Raw genomic sequence first — 26,964 nt, 5'->3', positions numbered from 1 at the left:
GATACTCTTATAGAAAAAATCTTCAAGGTTCGGAAAAGCTCAAAGCAGGGAATGATAAGCTCTGTGTTTGGGAGGGATAGGGAAGGAAGGACCTGTTTGAAGTCGGATATCTGATTTGGCATTTGAAGATGACCAGAGTTCCTTAAGGTATCTGGAGGAGAGGGAGAGATGGCATTTCAGGCAGGAGCGATAGCATATGGTAAAGCACAGAGGTTTGTGCGAGGTAAGTGGGAATTGGATATGACTGGAGAGGCACACAGGGGCCTGTTTTGTAGATGAGCCTGGGTTTCCTCTGTTTAATTCAACTCGTATTTGAGCCTCCTTTGTGTCAGGTGCACTGTCAGTCCGTGGGTACAAAGATGAAGGAGATGTGGTTTTAGGACCATGAGTTAAGTACTTGTGTTTTTAGGAGGTCACTTTGGATAGTGTCTAAGGCTGCATTCAAGTTGGGGTGCAGCAGAAGAACGTGGGTCTGAGACTGTTGGCATTAGCTCGTATCTCAGGGAAGAGCCTGGGAGGTTGAGACAGATTGGGTGAGACGAAGATTTAGGAGGTCAAGTGGACTAGAACTAGGGAACTGGATATGAAGGCTGGGATTGGATAGGAAGGAGTTAAGGATAATACTCCTATTTCTGGCTTGGAAAGCTAGTGTGGGGATCATAGAGGAAGGGCAGGTTGGAAGACCAAGATGACAATTTCACTTTTTAGTAAGATCTTTTTGGTGCCTTGTTTTTTTCTATTATCTCTCCTATGCAATTCAGAAACCTGTTTTGAGAGATAATCATGAAATGTAAGATACCTGCTGTATCTTTGGCTGTTTATAACAGTAGCCTTGAACTCAACAGATCTCACAGTTTGGATTTAAGTTTTGCGTTTTAGATAAGAGTAGTCTTCTTGCAAAGGTTTTTTTATGCTTGGCTTGCCACAGGGCACTAGTGATAGGGTGATAGTTTTGCCACTAAGGACAGCTCCTGAATGAGGCTTATCATCTGTGTAAACTTTTAATTGGCCCATCAATTGTGCTGGAAATCTGGATAGAAAAAGAAGACAAATGTGATGACATTGAGAGTCAGGATGATTGGGGTTTAAAGTGAGATGGAACTATGCCTTAACTGACTTGAAGTTCTAAAAAAAGACTTAAGAATGTAGTCCGCGGGAAGTAGCTGATTTCAGTTACAGAGAGTCACATGTTTCTCATGTGTAGAATTCAACTAATACACCTGGAAGAAACAGAAGGTAAGGTACAGGGTGTGCTAGGCCTGCCATAATTACTATCGATTTAAAATTCCAGAGTGTTTTCATATTTTAAAAAAGCATCGAATTATTGTGTTTATGTGACATTTTACATGTCTTATTACATGTCTTGGTAGGAACAGAAAACAGGTTAAATTAGTATTTATTGTTACGCAGATTTTTAATGTACCTGGAATAAATTGGATTGTATTCAAAGAGGGAGTAATTTTTTTCTTTTTCTTTTCCTTTTTCTTTCCTTTCTTTTCTTTCTTTCTTTCTTTCTTTTTTTTTTTTTTTTTTTTTTTGGTGGCATTCTTACAGTGGCTTGGTGTTTTTGTAATGGTAATAGAAGATAGTGGAGCATATTTGAAGGATGGCAGTTACATCCAAAAAAAAAAGTATTGGATAAAATCTGGAAAGGGAATATTTTGAATTCTAAACTAAGAAGTTTGAATTTGTTTTCTAAGGAGTAGAAAGTTTAGGTGGGGGGCAGTGATGGGAGAGAGGATGCCATAGAATCCCACTTTTAAAGCTGATATAGGACCAGAAATCATTCCAGAAGACTTCCCAGTTTTTTTACAAAGAACGGTTCTTTTTCCTGAATTCTGCAGTGTAATTAGGACTCAGCTTTAGAAGTTGAGAGTGTTATGTAGGTTAATAATAATAATTTGAGAGTGTTATGTAGGTTAGTTGTAATCTATAAGGCATACATACCAATTATGAGAGTTTATTATAATAGTTGAAAAAAGGCAAAGTCCTAAATTAGAGTGATGACTGTAAAAATAAGAAAGGGTTGTAGTGTGATTATATGATTGTGAAATTGTTGCTCCCCAAGCAGATAAAGTGCCATGACCATGTATTTATTTACTGTTTATTCCTGGCACCTGACAGAGTACTTGACACAGAGAAGGTGATTAGTAAGCATTTGGTGAATGAGTGATTCTGTAAAGAAAGCTCCCTAAGGAAGCGTGGTTCAGATGTACTGAGTTGCTTTGGGATTTTTCTTCTGTGAAAACCTGATTCTGGGTCATGAATGAAAGAATGTTTAGACCAGTTCATTAGTGGAATATTCTAGTAGTGCTTCCACCAGACTCCGGGAGATGCAAACTGTTTGGGTGTTCGGTGTGACAGATGGTGGAGAAAGTGTTTGGTGCGCAGAGGAGGGAGTAGTGAACATGTGCTTTTATTGGGAAGGGTTTACAGAGGCTCCAACATGTGACTTGGGTTTGCTTGGAGGGCGAGTAGAAGTCTAGCGTGAAGGTTGTCTTTGGTGAAGGGGTTAGCACATACTTAAATACTACTCCTTAGAAGTAGGTTTGCTGTAATCAATTTAGGACTTTATAGAGTGGCATGAGTGTAAGTGGATGAAGAGGAATGAGAAAATAGTTGGCTAAGTCTAGATAATAAAGGAATTTGAAATTTAGGTAGGTAGATCGGTGGAAAGGGCCATCTTTGGTTTTTAAGCAGGGGAGCAACATGAGCAGGCATCTATCTGGAAGGTAGATGTGGATAGAGGAGATTGTTAGTACTTGAAGGTGAGAAATGAGGAGGGTGTAAATTAGCTTCAGTAGCAGTGAAAATGGAGAAGACAGGTTTAGAAATTATAAAGAGTTAAAAATCAGTCTGATTTAGTGAAAGATTGGATTAGAAGAAATAAATTGGCACCAAGGTTAGTGTCACTAGTTTTTCAAATACAGTTGTCTCTTAACACGGGTTTGAACTGCACAGGTCCATTTCTGTGTCGATTTTTTATAGTACAGTTCTGTAACTACTTTCTCTGCCATATGATTTTCTTTTCTCTAGCTTTATTGTAAGAATACAGTGTATAATATATAACATACAAAATATGTATTAATCAGACGTTCATGTTATCAGTAAGGCTTGAGGTTGGCAGTGGGCTATTAGTAAAGATTTTGGGGAGTCGGAAGTTACACATGGGTTTTCAGCTGTGTTGTTCAGGTGTCAACTGTACACCCTAACTTGTAGCTCTGACAGGGGCCTGATAAGTCAATCAAAAGGGTCTTTCTGCGCATGAGTTTCTTTCTGCTTCCCTGCCTCCCTTTCCTCTGCCCCAGTCCTTTTCTCCTTCATGTTTGAGAAAGAATACACAAAGAATGGATATGAAAATGTAAAAAGGAAAAAAGAGATGTTAAATTTAGCATTTTTTGTCAGTTGAGGATGGCTGTAATTCAACTTCATTTTCCTTGAAAAAGATCTGGCCAATATAATTAAAATAAATTCTTCAACTTCAGAGTGCCTCTTAACATTTTTGTACATGGCCAAAATAACATGATTTCATAATTATTCATTAATATTAAAATTTTTTCATGTTTATTTATTTAGCGAGAGAGAGCATGAGCAGAGGAGGGGCAGAGAGAGAGAGAGAGGGAGGGAGGGAGAGAGAATCAATCCCAAGAATCTGTCAGCACAGAGCCAGACACGGGGCTCCATCTCACAAACTGCAAGATCATGACCTGAGCTGAAATCAAGAGCTCAACCAACTGAGCCACCCAGGCGTCCCTTATTCATTCATATTTTAAATATGAACTAGGTATTAAATGTTTCCCCAGCTGCCCACAAAATGTCCTTTATTGCTGATTTGTGGGTCTTATATAGGGACCATTTATTACCTCTGATTATGTATCCCTTAATTCTCTTCAAATCTAAAATAGTTCTGGCACCAGCTTGTTGAAGCAGACCAGTTATCCTGCAGAAGCTCCTGCATTCTCACTTTGATTGCCTCTTTGGTGTTATCTGGCCAGTTCCTCTAGTTCTTCATCAAGGTGAACATTGTTGATGTGCACTTGGGGTTCTGTCATATCAAGAGACTCAGTCAGTGTCTGGTTCTCCCCCCCATTAGTGTCGTGAAGATTGAAGAAGGTAACCTTTTATTCCTCCCTTGAACATTTTCTACCTTGTGATCCAAAAACAATTTGGATGATGGTGTTACCTTAGCATTACACCAGTGCCAGTGATTCATCTAATGGTTTTAACACAATTTAGAATCCTTGCCTAAAAAAGGAGTTATAAAATGATACTGCCTTTTTTTTTTTTTTATTCGTTCATTTGTTAGCTGTCATTCTTTTGTAAAGTGGGGCTGTTCTTCAACTGGAACTGTTTGGTTAACTCAAATGTGGTACTTGCTGAAAAGTTAAACACCTAAATCTTTCTCTTTGGTGACCAGTTTTCTTAGTTTGAAAGCTGCCTCCAATGGTGTCTAACTTGCACCTTTGGCACTCCCTTTCCTCCTCCTCTCCCTTGCTTTCTTCTTGCCTTGATTACTGCAGTAGTTTCCTCTGCTGCTAATCCACCTTTTACAGCACTGCCAGCTGTTTTCTGTAGCACAGGTACTAATATTATCTACACATCTCTGTTGATTCAGTGTATTTCATTCCTTCATACTTATGATTCTTTTTGCTCAAGTTGTCCACAGTTTTGGCCAGTGAGGACCCCTTCTAACTGGCTCCTGTGTCCTGTTGACTTAGGTTTTTGGCACTAAAGGATGTCTCAGGCTTTATACATTTTATACATTTCCTGCCCCAGACTTGTAATCACCCATTTTACAAAGAACTTTGCTTTCTTGGTATTAGAGATCAAAACTGAGGATTAGAGGTGCTGTTATTCCAGACATAGCATAGCTTCTGAAGCACTCCAGTGCATTGTTAGAAACAAATTTAAAATCATTAGTTTATATTGGTATTCTCAAGTCAGTTTTGGTGTTGGTGTTTTCACTTGATTTATAAATGCTTTCTTACCCTGAAAATCTTGGTTCTTAACATCATTGACATAAGTCATTCTTTGCTTAATCCTAAAATACAAAGTAAATAATTCAGTGTAATGCCAATACTTAACCATCATTCTTCCCACAGCTGCATGATTTCCCCTAGTGTGGCTGTAGAGTGACTCATTTAATTGAACATTCTTGTTAATGGCCACTTAAGTTGTGTGCACTTTTTGTCATAATGCTATAATGAGTAATTTAGAAAAGTACATGGGTTGTATGTTTTGTTAGTAATTGCTTGAAAATGTCCTTTTGTTTGTCTTCACACCTGACCAAGTCTTTGAGTACAGAAGGTTTTTTAGTTAAGGTAAAATTTATATAAAGTAAAATGTATAGTCCTTAAATGTACAGTTTGAATTTTGATACATAATATATACCAATATAAACCACACCTCATTTAAGATATTGGGTATTTTCATCATTTCCCATTAGGGCAGCCATTGTTACCACTGCAAATTCATGTAAATGGAATCTCTTTTGGGTCTTTTTCATTCAGTGTAATGTTTGAGATTCATCTGTATATGTGTGTTATGTATCAATAGTTTATTCCTTTTTTATTGTTGAGTAGTATTTATCCTTTGATTATCCTTTCATTGTTGAGGACATTTCAGTTTTCAGGTTTTGGCACTTATGAATAAAACTATTATGCAAGTTTATATAAATGTATTTTTTTGGAAATGCAGTTTTTTTTCTCTTTGGTAAATACCAAAGCGTAGGTTTATTGAGTTATGGCATTACTCAATTACTCTCTTAGATATTATGTTAATCATCTCTTTTCTTTTGTTTTTCCATAAAAACGTGTATTTAATTTTCACCTGTCTTTGCCTCTTGTGTTAGTAGGAATTATGTTTATGTAGTCTGTGACTTTCCTTTTTTGCCTTGATTTTGTTCTAGAGATTCTAATATTCAAATATTTTTTCCTCTACACTCTTAGATCTACACTCTTTTTATCTCACTTTTTGTTGTTGCACAGTTGACTTCTTTATTTGTAGTTTTTGTTTATGTAGTTTTTTAAGCACAAGAAACAATTTTTTTGTGGAATATTTTTCGATTTCTGTAGTATTTCTTTTTTCTTTTGTATGATTTTGTATAATCATTGTGCTATGTGTATTATGCTTAATTTGTGTTTGACATCGACCACTCTGTTGACTTGCATTTTATACAGATATGGTGTGGGTGGGTACTTAAGCACTTCTGTTGGCTTCCACTCGGACTGATTGTGAAGGTTAAGTACAGATGAGGGAGAGGCAGGCTGTGGCACACCTATTGGCTGTGGGTAGTTATGATTAGTGGATTTCAGCCCCCAGTTGGTGGTTTTTTATAATTACATTTTCCTTCCATGGGAACATTCAGATACCTGATTGTCCCTGGTTTTGATTGGTAGAAGTTTGGTTCCTAACAGGAAAAAGACCAGAGGTTCTTACCCCTTTCTTTATGTTCCTGTTTCTAAGCAGCTGTTTCTTTCCACTCCTAGCCAGAGGATGGTTAAAATAGATTTAATATAAGGCCTTTGATTAGGGAACTATGAATCTTTTTAGGGCTATGGGGGTGGGGTATAACTTTTTGCAAGTTATCTTTGTATCTTCATTCTAGTCTGTTTCCTATTTAGGTGTTCTTCTTTTATTTTAGATTCTGATAAATCCCTCGTAACCCCTCCCTGTGATTCCTGCCCCAGGCCCCTCACTGCACCATATTCATACACACACACACAGACCATTTCTGGAAATGTTAGGTAAAGAATCTGTAGGTTCCTAATTTTTTTTCCTCATTTAGATAGCTGTTTTTCTAAGTTTATGGTATGCAGTTAGGCCACTCTTAGTTTAAACACTCCAGGATAACCTTATTAGTTGTGTTATGGTTTGTAACTCTGCTTTGCAACGCTAACTTTCCCACTGTGATTATAGTTCTGTATTTTGAGGCCATTTCTTAAAATGTTTAATTATGAAAGCCTGTCTTTCTATGTTGGTAAATTATGTCCTGTGTTTCTTTAAGGCAAATAATTATTCTAAGATAATGAAAAACTGTTTCTCAGATCCAGAGTGGGGGTGGGTTTTATGCTGCCAGGGTCAGTAGTGATGTCTGGTATTGGGTTGGAGGGATAGGGGATTGACTAGTCAGGTGCTGCATAGCTGCTTACCCTGGCCTAGCTGTTTCTAATTCTTTTGTAATCTTTGACAGTTTTTAAGTCTGTTTTGGAAACCTTTTAGTCTTTTTAGATAAAAATAAGGTATGCCACTGCAGATTATTTAGAGGAGAGATCTGCTTGTTGATTTCAAAGTCTTGGGAAAGATCCTAAATTGTGTGCATTCTTATATCCTTTTCCCTACCAATGCTATGCTTTGCCAGAGTCAAAAAAAAAAAAACAAAAAAACGGGGAGGTGTTCAGTGGGCAGATGTGCTTGTCTTGCTGCTTCTGGAGTTTGTCCAATTTGCTACTTTTTTTTTTTTTTTTTAATTTGACTATAGTTGACACAGTGTTAAATTAGTTTCAGGTGTACAGTATAGTGGTTGGCCAACTTCTCTGCTGTCATACACCTCCCCCCACCCCCACTTCCGAATCCTCAGTCTCAGGGATTTGGAAATAAAGATGATCTCCTCACTGCTTTCACATTTAATGAGCTGTCTCTTAAATTTTAAGACAACCCATCCCACATTATGAAAAATCAAGAAAGGGAGTGGTTGGCTACCTATGCAGAAATTATGACCCTCTAATGGAATGACCCCAAGTGCAGGGCCTAGTTTTCAGATTTCTTATTAGTTCAGTGGCACTTCTGTCCATTCTCCGAAGTGGAATCAAACTCTGGACCTTGATTCAAACTAAGCTCACATGTAGTTGGCAAATCAGACTTCTGAACTTTCACTAAGGAGTCAAATGATTAATAATAGGACCAAGATACTAAACTCAGCTGGAGAGAGCCAATTTCTTACCATTGTTAAATTCTATTTGGAAAAGCCAATGAAGATCAGATGGTTGGTTTCCAAATTTTTTTAAATGTCTTATTTATTTTTGAGAGAGAGAGAGAGAGAGAGAGAGAGAGAGCATGAGCATGGGAGGGGCGGAGAGAGACACACACACAGACACAGAGAGAGGGAGACACAGAATCTGAAGCAGACTCCATCCAGGCTCTGAGCTGTCACACAGAGCCCAGTGTGGGGCTTGAACTCATGAACCTCGAGATCATGACCTGAGCTGAAGTTGGATGCTCAATCAACTGAGCCACCCAGGTGCCCCCAGATGGTTGTTTTCTAAGTAGAGTCTGATCAAAACCATGGCATTTGGGTGATCTTAAGCACTGTTAACCATCAAGCTTTGGTAGCCTTACACAACGTTTTATATTTTCTAGGTTATTACTAGGATATTCAGATCATTCAGAAAAGGCACTTGCTTTGCCAGATTGTCTTCTAGAATAGGAACAGTTTTCTGACTGTATAGCTCTCTGTTAGATATTTTGTAACAGTCTAAAAACTTCAGACCTTGTATTTCTCTTTTCCAGAAGTTAACATGTAAGACAACAGTTTCATCAATAATATTTAAGAAAACAAAAAATAGATGTGCTGTTTCTTGTGCAGATGATTAGTCTCATCATTTATATTTTTTAAAGCAGCGTTTTAAGGATTATTTACTTCTATGTTTTGACTGCCCAAAGCTCATTTCTGTTTCAAAAATAGCTCTACTTCCCATCAGTTAGGAAGGCAGCATAGTATAATGAAAGTTGCTTTGACTTTTTTCCAGTCTTTTTTTATTGTGGCAAATGTACATAAAATTTATCATCTTAAAACCATTTTTAAATGTAGCATTCAGTAGTATTAAATACATTCATAATGTTGTACAACAGTTACCCCCCATCCATCTCCGTAATTCTCGTAAACTGAAACTCTGCACCCATTCAGTAACTTCCCTTCCCCAGCCCCTGGCAGCTGCCATTCTACTTTCTGTCTCTGTGAGTTTGACTACTTTAGTACCTCATGTAAATGAAATAATGTTTGTCTTTTTGTGATTGTCTTATTTCACTTAGAAAGTAGCTTTAACTTTTTAATCAGATGCAATCAAAGCCTGACTCTGCTACTTCCCAGCCTTATAATGCTGGTTAAATTTCTTAAACGTTTTTGGGCTTCAGGTTTCTGCTGGTAAAATGGAGTTAATTCTGACTGTAGGAAGAACTAGCAAAAGACTAAATTTAGTAAGATGAGAGGAAAACCAAGAGAAAAGATATCCTGGAAGCCAACTGAGTGAGTCTGTCTAAGAGGGAGTGATCATCTACATCAAATACTGATCATAGGACAAGCAAAAGTAGGTCTAAGAAACGAGCATTGACTATAACAATGTTGGGCCACTGGTTTTCTTCCTGGCAGTTTTTGGTGGAATGTTAAAAGCACATACTGATTTGAATGATTTTAACTGGGAAAAAGGGAGGAAGAGACAGCATATGTAACTTCCAAGGATAATTTGTGTGTGTGTGTGTGTGTGTGTGTGTGTGTGTGTGTGTGTGTGTGTGAAGAGAATGAGAAAAAAATTGTAACTGGAGGGGGAAATGGGGTCAGGACTTTTAAATAAAGGATATAATACCATATATATGTATACTGAAGATAAAGATCTAGTATAGAGGGGGAAAGTGATGTAGGAGAGAATTGCCAAGTAATGTCCTTGAACAGGCAAGATGATGGGGATGAGATTGAGTGTTCAGAGGGGCAATTTGTCCTACTAAATGAGAGTGTAGATGGGTGGGGGTGGGAGTTCATAGAAAGGCCCCTTTAGGTTGTTTTCTGCTTCAATGAGAAAATGGAAGTAAGAAAGGGAGGATGGAGGGTAAATGTTAGAAGTTTGAAGAGAAAGTCATGTAGAAGGGACTAGGAGAATTTAAAGTATAATTTCTTGGTGGCATAAATAGTCCATTTGAGGTTAAGTGGTTGCTGAGTGATTCCCTTTAAGTTCACATGGTGTAGTAGGTTTTTCTCTGGCTATATTTAGCTGGGTATGTATCCATAGTAGGTGGAGAGTTGGCTTAAGTGGCTTTGGGCTCATCCAAACAAATAAGGTGAAGTAAGACTCAGGCAAGGAGTTTGGGGGATATGCAAGGGTGTGAGACTTCGTTTCACGTAAATGTGTCAGAATGTATGGATAACAGATAAGGATTAAGGAAATAACCACAAATGAAATGAAGAGTAATCTTTCAGTATCAACTTACATTTAGTTTTTCAAATTCTCAAAAATTTTTATGCTTGGTTTGTTCAAATTGGACCCAAACAAGGTGTGGGTATTGCATTTCATTGCTGTGCCCTGTAAGTTGTATAATCCATGTCAATTTGGTCTCCTCTTTTTCATGTCCTTTATTTTTGAAGAAATTGGATCTTTCTCATGTAGAACTTTCCATATTCTGTATCTGGTTGGCTGTATTTTTGTGGAGTTGTTTACAATTTTTTAAAAAATTTAATTGTGGTTAAATATAACAATTTGCTGCCTTCACCATTTTTAAGTATACAGTTCAGAAGTGTTCAGTATGTTCACGTTGTTATGTCTTGTGTTATTTTTTTTAATGTTTAGTTATTTTTGAGAGAGTGCATGCGCACAAGTGGGGAAGGGGAAGACAGAGAGGGAGACCCACAATCTGAAGCAGGCTCCAGGCTCTGAGCTGTCAGTGCAGAGCCCAACGTGGGGCTCGAATTCATGAACCACCAGATCATGACCTGAGCCACCCAGGCACCCCGAATGTATTATTTTTAACATATTCCTCTATCCTCTTTATTTTGTGTCAACTGGTTACCAGGAGTAGGAGGGCTTGATTTGATTCACGTTCAATTTTTTTATTTTTACTATGTTTAGATGAGGGGGCAAAATATGTCGTGTTGGCACATGAGTTTAGTCATCCTAATGATGAGATGGACCATTGTGTTGACATCTCATAGCCTGAATATCCATTTGTAATTTTTCCATTGTATTCTTTTTTCACCTAATGCTTTCATTAATCATTGGTGGTCATTGCCTCAGTCCTTTTTTTTTTTTTTTTTCCATTTTGGGTTGTGAAATAGTGATTTTTCTAACTATTTAACTTTCTGCATTTATTAGATGGAATTCTATTAAGATTATTCCCTTATTTAGTTTTGGCCAGAAATGCAGGATAAATGCTTAATTCTTTACCTTCTGCCACTTTTTAGGTGACTGAATTTTTTTTTTAATTTTTTTTTTTTAATAGTTATTCTTTTGATGTTCATGTTGTCTTACTTGTGGCCAATGGAAGCTTCTCCAAGCTGTCTGCTGTCACAGCATCTTTGTTAGCACCCAGCCTTGTTTTATATTTTTCTGATCCTGGACCTGCAATTCTCCATTTCTCCAAGAAGCTTCTTTTTAGTGGGAAGTGGTATTTAGAGATGATAATACGGGTACTTACTTTTAAAAGGATGTTGGTTATTTCCAGTTATTTGGTTCTTCAGAATACTGATTGCTTTTTTCAATTCAACAGGCATGCCCAAAGAAAAATACGAGCCTCCTGACCCTAGGAGGATGTACACAATTATGTCCTCTGAAGAAGCAGCAAATGGAAAGAAATCACATTGGGCAGAGCTTGAAATAAGTGGTAAGACATGCACGCATAAATTTAATGGTGTGGAAATCAAGATGGTAGAAATTAAGCTTTCTAATGCCAGTGCACTAAAGAGGCAGTGTTGTATTTTACCAGTGCTAATTATCTTAGAAGTGGGAAGGTTCAGTGGAAAGAATATGGTTTTGGTCAAAGTTCAAAACCCATTCATTGCTTATTTCAGTGTCAGTGTCCTTTTATAAAAATGGGAATGACAAGGATGAAATAAAAATGACACATGTGAACTGCCTAGTGCATAAAGGTTTGTTCTGATACTTAATTCTCTGATAAAGTAGGATTGAGCTTTTGTATTATCAAATTACAGATTTCCAGTGGGATGGGAAATGCCTGTTCTAGAATAGGTTATGTGATAGATTTGTTTCTCCTTATTTTTTTCATTTGCTTTTCAGTCTGAGTCTCTAAGGATAGCCTTATTCAGAAACACAAAATCTTTAAAGAATTCAAAGCAGATCTCAAAGTTCCCTTCTACCTTAATGCAGTTTAGACCTAGTCAAAGAAATAGGAGAGCCCCTAGAACCAGAGCCGCAGAGATATCCCCATCATCCCTGCCGGGGGGCCTGCAGCCTCTTTTTTAATACTTCAAAGGTGGTGAAGGGATACACCTGGTTAATACCAGGTACCTTATTCTTAAGGCAACCAGTGCTAAAGAGGTTTTGTGTTAATATTGGCCTAATATGCCTCCTCATACTTTTCTTCTATTCTGTCTTGAGTTTTGCAAGTTTTCTCCTCTTTTTCCTGACTGTCCTTAATTTTTTTTTTTTTTTAATTTAATGCAAACATACTGAACACATGCTATGTGTATAACATCTTGCCAGGTGCTGTACTAGGTATAGGGAAGATACATAGGATGGAAAAAAACACAGTCCCTGCATTCTGAAGCTTATGGCATATTAGGGAGTGAGAAGAACGGAGTGCACCAATATAAGTAACTAATAGACAAAATATAATTGCCAAGACTAGGCAGGAAAATATTTACAGGAAGCAAAAAGAAAGTAATGATAGTAGTATTCTTTCCTTGTCAGCTCAAAATCTCTATGAACCTATTCAGTAAACCTAAACACTCTCCCTGGGTACCCACACGAGTCTCTCTTGGTTTCCCTCTCTCTTTAGAGTGCTGGTGGTAAGTAAGGGGTGTTCAGTTTCATAGAGTAGGTGTGGTAGAGAGTAAAATTTCTCCCTCTTCTGTCAGATATAGCTTTCTGGATCAGGTAAGCCCAAAGGGAAACATGCTGTCTGATTTACCAGTTACCTTTAAAACTCAGGCAGTCACCCTTTCTTGCTTTTCCCTTTTAATTTCCTCATGATTGGTATTTAACTGTATTTTTCTCTTTTTTTCAGCCTGTGTTAGTGGCTTTTGAATTATAGGTCCTTTGCATGTAGGGAAGTTTCCATTTTCTTACAATACCAGGATAAACTAAAAAGTACTCACTTTGGTCAGTGAGATTATATCTCTGAGGTTAAGAGGATTCTCTTCCACTCTTTCCTCCTACTACCTCACTCTTCCCCCCCCTTTACCTTATGTTGAGAACTACTTGACAATTTTGAATCATTGTTTTCTGCTTACTCTGAGCTTTGGTAAGAAATCTGTATACAAGATAGGAAGGAAGAAAGGATTCCTGTGGAGTAACTTTCTTAACAAATAGTCGTATCTTTACCAAGTAACACAGAGGATAAACTGTTGGTTGAAATTGGTCTATGGAACAGGACCTTGTAATAAAGCCGCTATCAGAAAGGTCACTTTTTGTCTTAGCAGTCTTGAGTACATAAGCTCCTACATGTAGAAATTGTCAAGGCCTGAATTCAGTTCATGCAAAGACAGTTCATGTATATGCTTTAGCACCAGTTCCTTAAGATTCTGTGATGCAGAGTTCTAGGGACCTGAGGTCATTGAATCCTGGACCCACAGTTATCTCATATGCTCCTCTGGTTCCAGCGGGATGGGTGGTGAGTTCCTTTTGCCATTTGGTATTAACCAGATAAGCCAAACAGCTATTCATCATTTACTTCTTAAAGAAAACCTTTTTTATTGTAAAATGAAACACAGATAAAGAAAACCACACAGACAAATCTATTAATGAATTATTATAAGGTCAATAGCCTTGTAACCGCTATCCAGGTCAAGAATTAGAACTTTTTCACCTACCCCAGAGCCCCTTCCTTTGCCACAGCCAATTATAACCACCTCTGTGCTCTCAAAAGTAACCATTACTTTCTTTTAATCACTTCCTTTGTTTCCTTATAGTTTTAATAGTAAATTATGTATATCTAAGCAAAATAGTGATACTCTAATTCTGTCATCTTTTTTCATTAAGTGAGCTACATCTACAAACACATGCTTTCCCACACTTACTGATTAATTAGAAAAGAAAGCTTGTTTCCTTTTATTTACCAGTTTTCAGTATAAACTATCATTCTTTGGTGGTGACTAATTAGGTTTTTTTAAAGTGTCATTATTACCTACGATATCTAAACATTTTAGTTTCAAACATATGTTGTGGATTGTGGATTATTACTTTTATTTTTATGCTTAAATTGCCCTGTTGTCGGCCAGTGGGAGAGCTTCTTAAAGGATTTATGAGTTTTTGATACAACCCTGTCTTTGGTAGTTTCTTTGCTATCTGATATAATAAGATTTTCTTGACTCATCTTGTGTATTTACTGCCTCAAACCTGGAATTTATAATTTTTTCCAAGAAATCTTTTTTTTTTTTTTAAGTTGGAAATGATATTTCAAGACCAAAATATCTGTTGCTACAGATGCTTGTTACTATTGGGTTGGTCACTGTTTCTAGGTCTTTTCACTGGACAGAGCTGTGAAATAAGACTATATGCATCATAGCTTTTCATCATATATGTATAGTCGTACACGTTTATGATTGAAAGATATATACTTATATGATATATACATACTTATTATAAAAATTTTTAAAAACATGTGTATATTTACAGTTAAAATATAAAAATATATTGAGACTTTTGATTCAGAATCAGAATAACAGGGATTTTAGTTAACCTTTTCTGTAATTACATGTGTATCTCCTTTAATACTGGGTGTCCTAGTTCTCAGGGACATGGGATGATGGAATTTGAATATCCCGTAATTACTTATTTGGTTTATCCCATATTACATTGCAGTCTCAGAATAACAGTACTAAAAATACTACTACTAATATGAGTACTGAAAGCGGGTAAAACTGCTCGGAATATTATCCCCGTTTCCCTCCTCACTCCCAGTAAGTAGTTGTTTTCTGTCTATACTGTTAGCTAGAGTATGTAGTCATTATATACTATCAGCCTTCCCATTTAACCTGCATAATTCCCCATTTAGACTTTGTTTTGTAGGTAAGTATATATTCAGTGCCTCCCACCAGTTCGTTTATTGCTAATCATTTCGGTTTTCTGGAAGCTTGTTCTCTAGATGTTTCCTTTTAGAAAGGGCTCATGGGAGTAGTATTTTCTGTATTTCTTGCATGTTGATAACAGTTTGTGTCCTTTATATTTGAAAGTCAGTTTAGCTGAATGTAAAATTGGTGGCTCACATTTTTTCTTTAAATATTTTATGTATGTTACTTCAGTTTTGCTATGGCCTTGATGCCAGTATAATTTTCTTTCTTTTATTAGTTAGTTGCTCTTTTTGCCTAGATACCCAAAGGATTTTTTTTCTTTTTTTACCTGTAATTTTACTGGAATATATCTTGGTGTTGGTTGTTCTATCTTGATATTCTCAAGTACAGTATATAAAGAAAAAAAATTTCAAACTATACATTATTTTTAAAGAAAACCATTTCAGTATAGTTTGGATAATATTTTTTTATTATTCCAATTCCTTTGTGTTTTTTCAGAGATTTATTCTCTGAATTTGCATATTGGTCTCTTGAATCATTTTTAAAACTTAAAAAAAATTAAGGTATAATTTACAGTAAAATAAAAATACCGTAAAATTCACTTTACTGTTGTACAGCTTTTAAAATAAATACACAGTTGTATAACCACGACCACAGTTACAATATGAGCTTTATCACCCCCAAAAAACTTCCCCATGAACCTTTTTTAAGCAGACCTCCTGACTTCCAGCCCCTGGCAGCCACTGATCTAGATTTTTGTTTTTTTAATGACTTTAATTTTTAGAGCAGTTTTAGGTTCACAGCAAATTTGACAAAGTATAGTGCACGACTCCCTCCACCTCCTGACTATCAACATCCTCTACCAGAATGATGCATTTATTACAGTTGATGAACTTGCAGTGACATGTGATCACCCAAAAGTCCATACTTTACATTAGGGTTCACTCTTGGTGTTGTACATTTTACGGGTCTAGACAAATATATAATGCAGTGTATCCACCATTATGAGTCATAGAGAATATTTTTACTGCTCTAAAAGACTTTGGTGCACTGCCAATTCATCCTCCTTTCCCTCTCCTTGAACCCTGGCAACCTGTGATCTTTTTACTGCCTCCATAGTTTTGCCTTTTCCAGAATGTCACATAGTTGGAATCATATAGTATGTATGTAGCCTTAAAGATTGGCTTCTTTCACTTAATAATATGCATTTAAGTTCCTCCATGTCTTTTCATGGCTTGATAGTTCATTTCTTTTTAGTGCTAAATAATATTCCATTGTCTGGGTTTACTACAGTTTATTTATCCGTTCATCTACGGAAGGACATCTTTGTTGTTCCAAGTTTTGGCAGTTATGAATAAAGCTGCTATAAACATCCATGTGCAGGTTTTTGTGTGGATGTAAGTTTTCAACTCCTTTGGGTAAATGCCAGGGAGTACAATTGCTGGATCATATGGTAAGAATATGTTTAGTTTTGTAAGAAACTGCTAAACTCTTCCAAAATGTCTATATCATTTCGCATTCCCACTAGCAATGAATGAGACTTCCTATTGCTCCACATCCTTTCCAGCATTTGATGTTGTCAGTGTTCTGGATGTTGACCATTCTAAATGGTATGTGTAGTGGTATCTCATTGTTACTATTTTTAATTTTCATTTCCCTGATGACATATGATTAAGAGCATAACTTTTCTTATGCTTATATGCTAAAAAAATCTTTTAATGTTTATTTTTGAGAGAGTGAGTGAGCACTAGTCGGAGAGAGGCCGAGAGAGAGGGAGACAGGATCCGAAGTGGGGTCTCCACTCTCAGAACAGAGCCCAATGTGGGGCTTGAATTAATGAACCATGAGATCATGACCTGAGGCAAAGTTGGATGTTTAACTTAACTGAGCCACCTAGGTGCCCTCTTTTGCCCAGTTTTAAATTGGGTTGTTTCCTTATTGTTGAGTTTTAAGAGTTCTTTGTGTATTTGATTGACAGTCCTTTACCAAATAGGTCTTTGCAAATGCCTTCTCCCGGTCTATGACCTGTTTTTTCATTCTCTTGACAGTGGCTTTCACAGAACAGAAGTTATTAATTCTAATGAAGTCCAGCTTATTATTTCTTTCATGGATTGTGCTTTTGGTGTTATAGCTAAAAAGTCATTGCAAACCCAAATCACAATAGATTTTCTTCTGTACTATCTTCCAGGATTTTTATGGTTTTGTGTTTTACATTTAAGTCTGTGATCCATTTTGAATTCATTTTTATAAAGAGTGTGAGGTATCTACTTTTTTTTTTTTTGCTTGTGGATATCCAGTTACTCCTGTGCATCTGTTGGAAAAACTTTTCTCCATTGTATTGTCTTTGTTCTTTTGTCAAAGATCAGTTGACTGTATGAATGTATTGGGGTTCTGTTGATCTGTCTTGATGATTGTAGCTTTAGAGTAAGTCTTGAAGGCAGCTAGCATCAATCCTCCAGCTTCTTCTCCTTCAATTTTGTGTTGATTATTTTGTGATCTTTTGCCTCTGCATATAAGGCTTTAAAATTAGTTTGTCAACATCTACAAAATAACTTGCTGTACTTTCAGTTGAGATTGCATTGAATCTATAGGTCAAGTTGAGAAGAGCTGACATCTTGATAATATTTAGTCTTCCTATTGCTGAACATGGAATATCTACCATTTCTTTAATTCTTTGATTTCTTTCATCAAAGTTTTAGTTTTCCTCATACAGGTCATGTGTATATTTTATTAGATCTGTACATAAGTACAGTAAAACCTTTGTGAGTAACTTGTTCTGTGAGTGTTCTGCAAGATGAACAAACATTTCTAATAAATTTTAACTTGATAAATGAGCAGTGGCTTGCAATATGAGTCCTTCGTGATGCCGAATCTCACATGATCACAACTGAGACAAGGGTTCTTGAAATTCACTGATATACGAATGCTTTGGATTATAAGCATGTTTCTGGAACAAATTATGCTCACAAATCAAGATTTTACTGTATTTCATTTTTGGGGTGCTAATGGTATTGCTGTTTTTAATGTCAAATTCCAATTGTTCATTGCTGGTGTATAACAAAACAATTGATTCTGAACCCTTAGTTCTTCATTTATTTGTGATTTTTAAAAATTTCCTCTTTTTGTAAAAGCATACTCTTTTTGTGGTTATTCATCATTAAGTTCTTGGTAGTTTAGATTTCCTTTACTGAGTTTTTCTAATTCTTATTTATGTTTTTTTTATCATTTCTTAATGTCAAATTTTTAGCTCCGTTTGAAATTATAAGTAGTTTTTTGAGCATGTTTGTGGTATGCTTTCCTTGTCCATAGGGAGTTTAGTTATTCTGGTAACTTTAAAAAAAACTTAATAGCTTCTATGAGATTTGACCATATAACTTTTCTGTTCATTTTTATTTAAACTTCATTTTTCTGAACTTTTAGAAGGTGTAATTCAGGATTGTTTTTCTAACTTTAGAGCTTCCTCTTCTGGTTTTTGCAGAGTGAAACTTCCTGATTCTGTTCCCTGCTCTCATTTTTAGAGAGTGTCCGTGTCCCCCTGCCCCCCCGCCCCCCCGTGGGGGGCCTTGGCTGGCCAGTTTTTGGAATTCCTGGGGTCCAGACTGCTTTTTTGACTTATTGTGGACACTTTGCTCTCATAATTGAGTTGCACTAAACTCCTTCCAGCTGTGATGATGTTCTCAGATAGGTGCTTCCAGTGGATACTAGCTGGTTTCTCTCTTTTCAGTTCTTTTAGTTGGGCTTAAATCTGTTGTCATGTGATTTATTTTCCATTTTCATAATCTTTTTTTGTTGCCTTTTTCATTTTGAATTAACTCAGTATTTTTTGTAAAATTGCATTTTATCTCCTTGTTGACTAGTAAGCTATAATTCTTTGTTTAATATGTCTAATTCTTTAGGGTTAATAATATAAAGTATATCAAGTTATATTCTATTACTTCATATTTAGTATGAGAGTTTTAACAGTCTACTTGTTTCTTTTCTCCTGGTGTTTGTGCTGTTGCTGTCATATATTTTCCTTATATGTGTTATAAATCTCACAATATATTGTTATTTTTGCTTTAAACACTGAAGTATTAGGAAAAGTTGTTTTTATTTACCCATGTACTTACTATTTCCAGTGTTCTTGATTCTTTGTGTATAGGCAAGTTTTTTTCTGTTCTCATTTTCTGTCTGATTGAAGGACTTCCCCTTAGTATTTCCTGTGGTGGAGGTATGCTTGCTGGTTTGTTCAGGTTTCATGTTTGAAAAGTCTTTTTATTTTGCCTTCTTTTTTGTAAGATAATTTTTCTGGGTATAGAATTCTGGGTTAACAGTTTTCATCTTGAAGTACTTTAAAGATCCTGTTCCATCTTTGTGCTTGCATTGTTTTTGATGAGCAGTCTGCTGTTGTTCTTACCCTTGCCTCTTTTATGTATGTCCCTTTTCTGTGGCTGCTTTAAGATTTTTTCTTTATTACTGGTTTTAAGCAATGTGATTATGATGTATTTTGGTGTCTTTTTTTTTTCTTGTGCTTAGGTTTTGTTGAACCTCTTGGATCTGTAGGTTAATAGTTTTCAGAAAATTTGAAAGAGTTTAGGCTACTCTTTAAGTAATTTTTTATATTCTTCCCTCCACTCCCCACCTTTTTTGGAATACAGTTACAGTAAAACCTTGGTTTGTGAGTATAATTCATTCCAGAAACATTCATGTAATCCAAAGAAAGCACTTGTCTATCAAAGCAAATTTCCACATAAGAAATAATGGAAACTCAGATGATTTGTTCCACAACCAAAAACATGCATATAAAAATGATTACAATACTGTAATATAATACAAAATAATAAAGAAAATACAAAATTATAAAGAAAAATAAATTAACCTGCACTTACCTTTGAAAACCTTCATGACTGATGTGAGGTAGATGAGAGAGGAGGGTTATTGTGTAGGACGACTTCCAGTATCCCTAACGGAATCACTGTTACTCATTGGCTCAATGGAATCTTTTTCTTTTGGTGCAGCTTTAACAAGGAACCTATCCAATGACACTTGGCTTTTGTCATTGAGGATTTCTCAGAAATGGAATATTGTATTATTGTGAAACAGATTCATCACTTGCACTGCCACAGCCTTATTCAGGTGGTGCTTTTTTACAAAATTTTGGACTGTTTCCCACATTTTACATATCTCCCTAATCTCATTTGAAGTGAGGGATTCCTCTGCCTTTTCTCCTCCTTCTCTACAGATGAGATGCACATGTAGACTTCTTACAAAATCTTTCAATTTCAGCCACCCTCATACCTCATTCATGCTTCTGGGTGATTTGCTTTTTTTTTGTTTTAAATGTTTATTTCTGAGACAGAGACAGAGCATGAGTGGGGGAGGGGCAGAGAGAGAGGGAGACACAGAATCAGAAGCAGGCTCCAGGCTCTGAGCTGTCAGCACAGAACCTGATGTGGGGCTCAAACTCACAAACCGTGAGATCATGACCAGAGCTGAAGTTGGTCGCTCAACCGGCTGAGCCACCCAAGGCGTCCCTCCATGATGTTCTTCTTAACTTCCACTGTAATCATCTTCTTACAGCCTTTCTTTTCAACCTTTTTCTGCATGGGAGCCATTGTATGTGCTCTCATGGATGTTTACTACAGTGCAGTATTAATAAACTCTTGTTATATACTGTAGTTAATGTAACTGGCAGTAAGACAGAGGAAAGGGTCCCTGCAGATAGCCTGACCTAGAATGAAGCAAAGAATTCCTAAGCTTACTCTTTTGTGGAAAAGGACTGTCCATAGGTGCTTTGAAGTGACAAAAAATACACTAGTGCCCTTCCAACATTCTAAAAGAAATCACTGATTTCTGCAAGCACCACAGCCATGGGAGAGGATCACCCACAATCCTGCAATGAGAGAGAGAAAGAAGAACCATTGGCTCAGTTGTGATCATGTGACGTTCAGCGTCATATACTACTCTTATTGCAAGACATGGCTCGTTTTTCAAGTTAAAATGTGCTAGAAATGTTTGCTCATCGGTGCACCTGGGTGGCTCAGTCAGTTAAGCATCTGACTTCGGCTAGGTCATGAACTTGTGGTTCATGAGTTTGGGCCCCATGTCAGGCTCTGTACTGATAGCTCAGATCCTGGAGCCCGCTTTGGATTCTGTGTCTCCCTCTTTCTCTCTCCCCTCTCCCACTCATGCTCTCTCTTCTCTCTCAAAAAATGAATAAACATTAAAAAAAATTTCTTTTAAAAAGAAATGTTTACTTGTGGAACACTAAGAGAAGAAGTTACTCAGAATCCAAGGTTTTACTGTACTTGTATCTTGAAGTTGCCTTATAGCTCACTAATCCTGTTTATTAATTTGTTCCTTTTTTTTCTTTTAGACAGTTTTTATTGCTGTCTTTAATTTCATTAATTTTTACAATATCTAATTTGCTGTTAATCTCATCCAGTAATAGTGTATTTTTCATAACTAGAAGTTAAAAGTGTGGTTTTTTTTTAATCTTCCATGCCTTTACTTAACATTTTGCCTCTACCTTTTTGAGGGTATGTAATACAGTTAAAATAACTTTTAATGTCCTTATTTGCTAATTCTGTCTTTTTAGATAGATTGGATTGGTTATGATTCCTTTTCACTTTCCCTCTACCCATTGCTCTTTTTCTTTCTCTCCTTTTGCATGTCTGGTAATTTTGTATTAGTCACATTGCATTGTGAATTTTACTTTTTTGGGTGCTTGATGGTTTTGTACTCCTATAAATACTCCTGAGCTTTGTTCTGGGATGCAGTTGAATTATTTGGAAACAGTTTGATTTTTCTCAAGATCTGCTTTAAGTACTACCTTTCTAAATTCTCTGAATTATGAAATTTTCCATCTGATGGGAACACAAACTATCCCTGGTCCTGTGTGATCTATCTAAGGTTTGTTTCCTCTGCCCTTTTCTGTTTGTCCTCCCCCATCTCTGGTCTCAGATTCTGTTCATATGCATTTGCCGATCATTACTCAGCTGAAGACTCAGGAGGATCTTCAGATCTTTAGAGCTTTCTATGTGTGTAGCTCTCTCTGGCACTTTGCCCTGTGAACTGTAGCCACCTTGATGTCCCTGGACTGACAGCTTCATCTCAATTCACATAGACCACCAGACTCCACTTGGGTTCCATCTCCCCACACCACTCTAAGGAAGCCGTCCAGGCGCAACTGTCACAAAGGCTCACCTTGTCTATGTCCCATCTGTCAATGATTATTGTCCCGTGCTACTTGATGTCTAATATCTGAAACTCAATTTTTCATATATTTGTTTGGTTTTTAGTTGTTTTATGTAGGAGGGTAAATCTAGTATGTGTCACTCTTTCTTGCCTAAAATGCAAGTCCATCATAGGTTTTTTTTTTTTTTTTCAATGTTTGTTTATTTTTGAGACAGTGCAAGTGGGAGAGGGGCAGAGGAGGACAGAGGCTCCAAAGTGGGCTCTGTGCTGACAGCAGGGAGTCTGATGTAGGGCTCAGACCCATGAACTGCAAGGTTATGACCTGAGCTGAAGTTGATTGCTCAACCAGCCAAGCCCCCCGGTGCCCCCATCGTAGTTTTTTTTTAAGATTGTGTCTGATAACTCCAATATCCAAATCTCCTGGGAGTTCTGTTTTGTTGTTTTTCTTTTTCTTTTGGTTTTCGATACTTTGGTAATTTTCTTTCTCCTTCCTTCCTTCCTTCCTTCCTTCCTTCCTTCCTTCCTTCCTTCCTCCTTTCCTTTCCTTTCCTTTCCTTTCCTTTCCTTTCCTTTCCTTTCCTTTCCTTTCCTTTCCTTTCCTTTCCTTTCCTTTCCTTTCCTTTCCTTTCCTTCTCTCTCTCTCCCTCTTTCTTTCAGAAAGAGGGAGAGAGTGTGCCTATGCACATGAGCGGGGGAGGGGCAAAGAGCGAATCTTAAGGAGGCTCCACGTGAATCCTGCTGCAGAGCTTGATCTCATAGCTGTGAGATCATGACCTGAGCCAAAATGAAGAGTCAGACACTTACTTGAGCCACCCAGTCACCCCACTTTGGTGATTTTCATTGAGTTCTGGAAATTGTATGAAATGGTAGAATAATTTGATAGTCTGGATGGTGTTCTTTTTCCTTACGGGTGGATTTACTTTTGTCCTTGGGCAGGTAGTCAACGGTAGGAGCAGCTGACCATAATCTAATCAAGGATTTATCTCCTTTTGTGTGGTGTTCATTGGGTTGGCTTATTGCAGGTCATACTTACTACATTTATAGATCTTCTTTTTTTTTTTTTAAGTTTATTTATTTATTTTTGAGAGGAAGTATGAGCATGAGCAGGGGAGGGGCAGAAAGAGATAGCAGGAGAGAGAGAGTCCCAAGCAGGCTCTGCGCTGTCAGCATGGGAGCCCTATGCGGGGCTTGAACTCACAAATTGTGAGATCATGACCTGAGCTTAACCAACTGAGCCATCCAGGCACCGCCCCCCCCCACCACCATTTATAGATCCTAACTAGAATCTTGATGATTTAGCAGGGTCTTCTGTGATGGTTCCCGAATTCCTGTGTTGTTTCCCCAGCGGTGGAAGAGGGATTAAAGCTTTGCTTAGCACCTCAGCCTCTCTGCTTTCGCCTCATCTACTTGCCTTAGCTGCTTGTGATTCTGCATATTTTGCCAAAGGTAATGTGGGACCTGTCCTACCTGGTACTTCTCTTCTGAGCTCTTTGTCTCTCATCTCTTTGCTGCCTTGGTAGTTCTCTGGTGCTTTCAAATTCATTTTTGTGTTTTGTACCCAGTTTTCATCTAGTTTTTCTTTCCTTCAGTAGGGTGGTTGGTCAACAGCAAATTATTTTGTTGTTACAGGAAGCTGAAATTCAGATATATACAAATTTTTAAATTCTACGTAAAGAATCTGCAGATAACAAACAACTTTCATGTTCCTCTTGTTCTTCCATTGTGTTGTGGCAGCACTGTGACTGCCTGCTTTTGAGGTACATCTGTAGCCCAGAACAGGTACTTGTTCCAGGCCCTTGAGGCAGCATTGCAGGTAGGGAGAGATATACTGACCAGAGTCACACTAAGGAACCTTCCAGGATATAGGAACTTAGGTCTGGACTCCTTGGGAGTCTTTTTTTTTTTTTTTAAACTTTCAAGACTGCATGTGTCTCTAGGAGGTAGGCCTGGTCTGGCCTTTTCACTTCGCATACTTGGGGAAGCCTGTGACTCAGGACATCCACTTCTAAGAATCTGTCCAGACTCCCGGTTGGGGAGATCTCTCCAGTCCTAGACATCATGCTCTGGCGACTAAGTGTATGCTGACTCACCACTGCTACCATCTGCCCTGGGCCTTTCCTCCTCATTCTTCAAGCCCACAATACAGCTGGGATATTGGGTGTTGTTTCTCGATAGATTTCTAGCCAAGGATATATGTGGTTCAGAAGTATTGTTGCTATAGTTCTGGTGATCTGGATTTTCTTCTGAGTCTTTGGCTCTTTTGAAAATATCACTGGGAACTTACATGTATTCAGTTGCACCTTTAAGGATATCAGCTTTGCTGTGCTTCCTGCTCTGGGGAAGAAATAGCACAAGTGCCTTCAGTTTGGCAAAACCAAAGTTCAGATTTTTTTATCCACTCATACTCTTTGGTGTTGGCCACGTGCTCCTGCTCCAGCACCAGTTGGAGGTAACCACTTGAACTGGCAGATGGTGGCCAGCTAGGGCAGCGGCTCAGACTGCTCCCACAGCATGTCCTCCAGCACCTTTGCCTGCTGGGCACCCAGGAGAGTGGGTGTAGGGGCCATGGAGGGTGGGGGTCCTCCTTGGTAGTTTTTAAATGATCTATAAATCAGGTGCCTTTAGCTGTAGGGTCACACATTAGCCTTTTCTAGTTTGTGACATTTTCTGACATTTTGAAGGCTTCAGTTGAGTTTGAGTCTAGTTTGAGTAAGCTTTCTTCATGTTTTTCCATGAAGAGTGGTAGACCATGTTGCTCAAATTCTGGATCAGGTTCTTCTGATTTTCTTTTTTAAAATTTTTTTAAAATTAACATCCAAGTTAGCGTATAGTGCAACAATGATTTCCGGAGTAGATTCCTTAATGCCCCATACCCATTTAGCCCACATCCCCCCTCCCACAACCTCTCTAGTAACCGTCTGTTCTCCATGTTTAAGAGTCTTTTATGTTTTCTCCCCCTCCCTGTTTTTATATTACTTTTGCTTCCCTTCCCTTGTGTTCATCTGTTTTGTATCTTAAATTCCTCATGAGTTAAGTCCTATGATATTTGTCTTTCTCTGACTAATTTCATTTAGCATAGTACCCTCTAGTTCCATCCACGTAGTTGCAAATGGCAAGATTTCGTTCTTTTTGATTGCCGAGTAATACTCCATTTGTGTGTGTGTGTGTGTGTGTGTGTGTGTGTACGTACATACATACACACACACACATACATCTTCTTTATCCATTCATCCATCGATGAACATTTGGGCTCTTTCCATACTTTGGCTATTGTTGATAGTGCTGCTAGAAACATTGGGGTGCATATGTCCCTTTGAAACAGCACACCTGTATCCCTTGGATAAATACCTAGTAGTGCAATTGCTGGATTGTAGGGTAGTTCTATTTTTAATTTTTTGAGGAACCTTCATATTGTTTTCCAGAGTGGCTGCACCAGTTTGCATTCCCACCAGCAGTACAAAAGAGATCCTCTTTCTCCACATCCTCGCCAACATCTGTTGTTGCCTGAGTTGTTAATTTGAGGCATTCTGACAGGTGTGAGGTGGGATCTCACTGTGGTTTTGATTTGTATTTCCCTAATGATGAGTGATGTTGAACATTTTTCATGTGTCAGTTGGCCATCTGGATGTCTTCTTTGGAGAAGTGTCTGTTCATGTCTTTTGCCAATTTCTTCACTGGATTATTTGTTTTTTGGGTGTTGAGTGTGATAAGTTCTTTATAGATTTTGGATACTAACCCTTTATCTGATATGTCATTTGCAAATATCTTCTCCCATTCTGTCGGTTGCCTTTCCATTTTGCTGATTGTTTCCTTTGCTGTGCAGAAGCCTTTTATTTTGATGTGGTCCCAATAGTTCATTTTTGCTTCTGTTTCCCTTGCCTCCGGAGACGTGTTGAGTAAGAAATTGCTGCAGCAAAGATCAAAGAGATTTTTGCCTGCTTTCTCCTTGAGGATTTTGTTGGCTTCCTGTCTTACATTGAGGTCTTTCATCCATTTTGAGTTTATTTTTGTGTATGGGGAAGAAAGTGGTCCAGGTTCATTTTTCTCCATGTCACTGGCCAGCTTTCCCACCACCACTTACTGAAGAGACTGTCTATCCATTGGATATTCTTTCCTGCTTTGTCAAAGATTAGTTGGCCATATGTTTGTGAGTCTATTTTTGGGTTCTGTATTCTGTTCCATTGGTCTGAGTGCCTGTTTTTGTGCCAGTATGATTTTTTTTTTAATGTTTATTTTTGAGAGAGAGAGAGAGAGAGAGAGAGAGAGAGAGAGAGAGAGAAACATGCATGAGTGAGGATGGGGGGCAGAGAGAGAGGGAACAGAGGATCCAAAGCAGGCTCTGCACTGACAGCAGAGAGAGCCCGGCATGGGGCTCGAACTCATGAACTGTTAGATCATGACCTGAGCTGAAGTTGGACGCTTTATTGACAAAGCCACCTAGGCGTCCCAAGTTCTTCTGAATTTTTTAAAGATAGTACTACATTTAGCTCTTTTCGGTAATTGTGGTAAGTGTAACTCCAGAGTCAAGTAGCTTTCAGAATGTTAACAGCTGTCCACCCTCTCGGTGACCCTGATGTCTACTCTAGGGAAGTCTAGAGTGGGGACAGGTAAACAAGAGAGGAGGGAAACTCAAGTGGAGGCAGGACATGTACAATACTAGTTTTGAGGCCATCACTAACTTACTGGAAATCACTTACATGTTATTCATTTACTCTGAGACTTCTGATGTGGAAGGTGATGAGACATAAGGTTTCAGGAATCTTACAGGCTATAGAAGACTCCCACAAGAAGATAATTATAAAACCATGATAAATACAGGACAGAAAGCTTGACCT

At 37.7% G+C, this 26,964-nt stretch overlaps 1 protein-coding gene and 1 pseudogene across 4 annotated transcripts in view; one reads left to right on the top strand and one right to left on the bottom strand.

Moving 5' to 3' along the window:
• CNOT6 (CCR4-NOT transcription complex subunit 6) overlaps window positions 1-26,964 on the top strand; it is a 74,402-nt gene that overhangs the window by 10,468 nt on the left and 36,970 nt on the right. For all 4 annotated transcript variants that reach the window (XM_027076956.2, XM_027076955.2, XM_027076954.2 and 1 more), the window contains exon 2: window positions 11,473-11,586. In XM_027076956.2, coding sequence (XP_026932757.1) covers window positions 11,475-11,586 — 112 coding nt within the window. In that variant the 5' untranslated portion in view covers window positions 11,473-11,474. The remainder of the gene's footprint in view (window positions 1-11,472; window positions 11,587-26,964) is intronic.
• LOC106970031 (factor in the germline alpha-like) lies at window positions 24,024-24,696 on the bottom strand (annotated as a pseudogene).

This window comes from Acinonyx jubatus, chromosome A1, assembly GCF_027475565.1.
Source record: "Acinonyx jubatus isolate Ajub_Pintada_27869175 chromosome A1, VMU_Ajub_asm_v1.0, whole genome shotgun sequence".
NCBI lineage: Eukaryota > Metazoa > Chordata > Mammalia > Carnivora > Felidae > Acinonyx > Acinonyx jubatus.
This window is presented reverse-complemented; position numbering and strand designations above follow the sequence as displayed.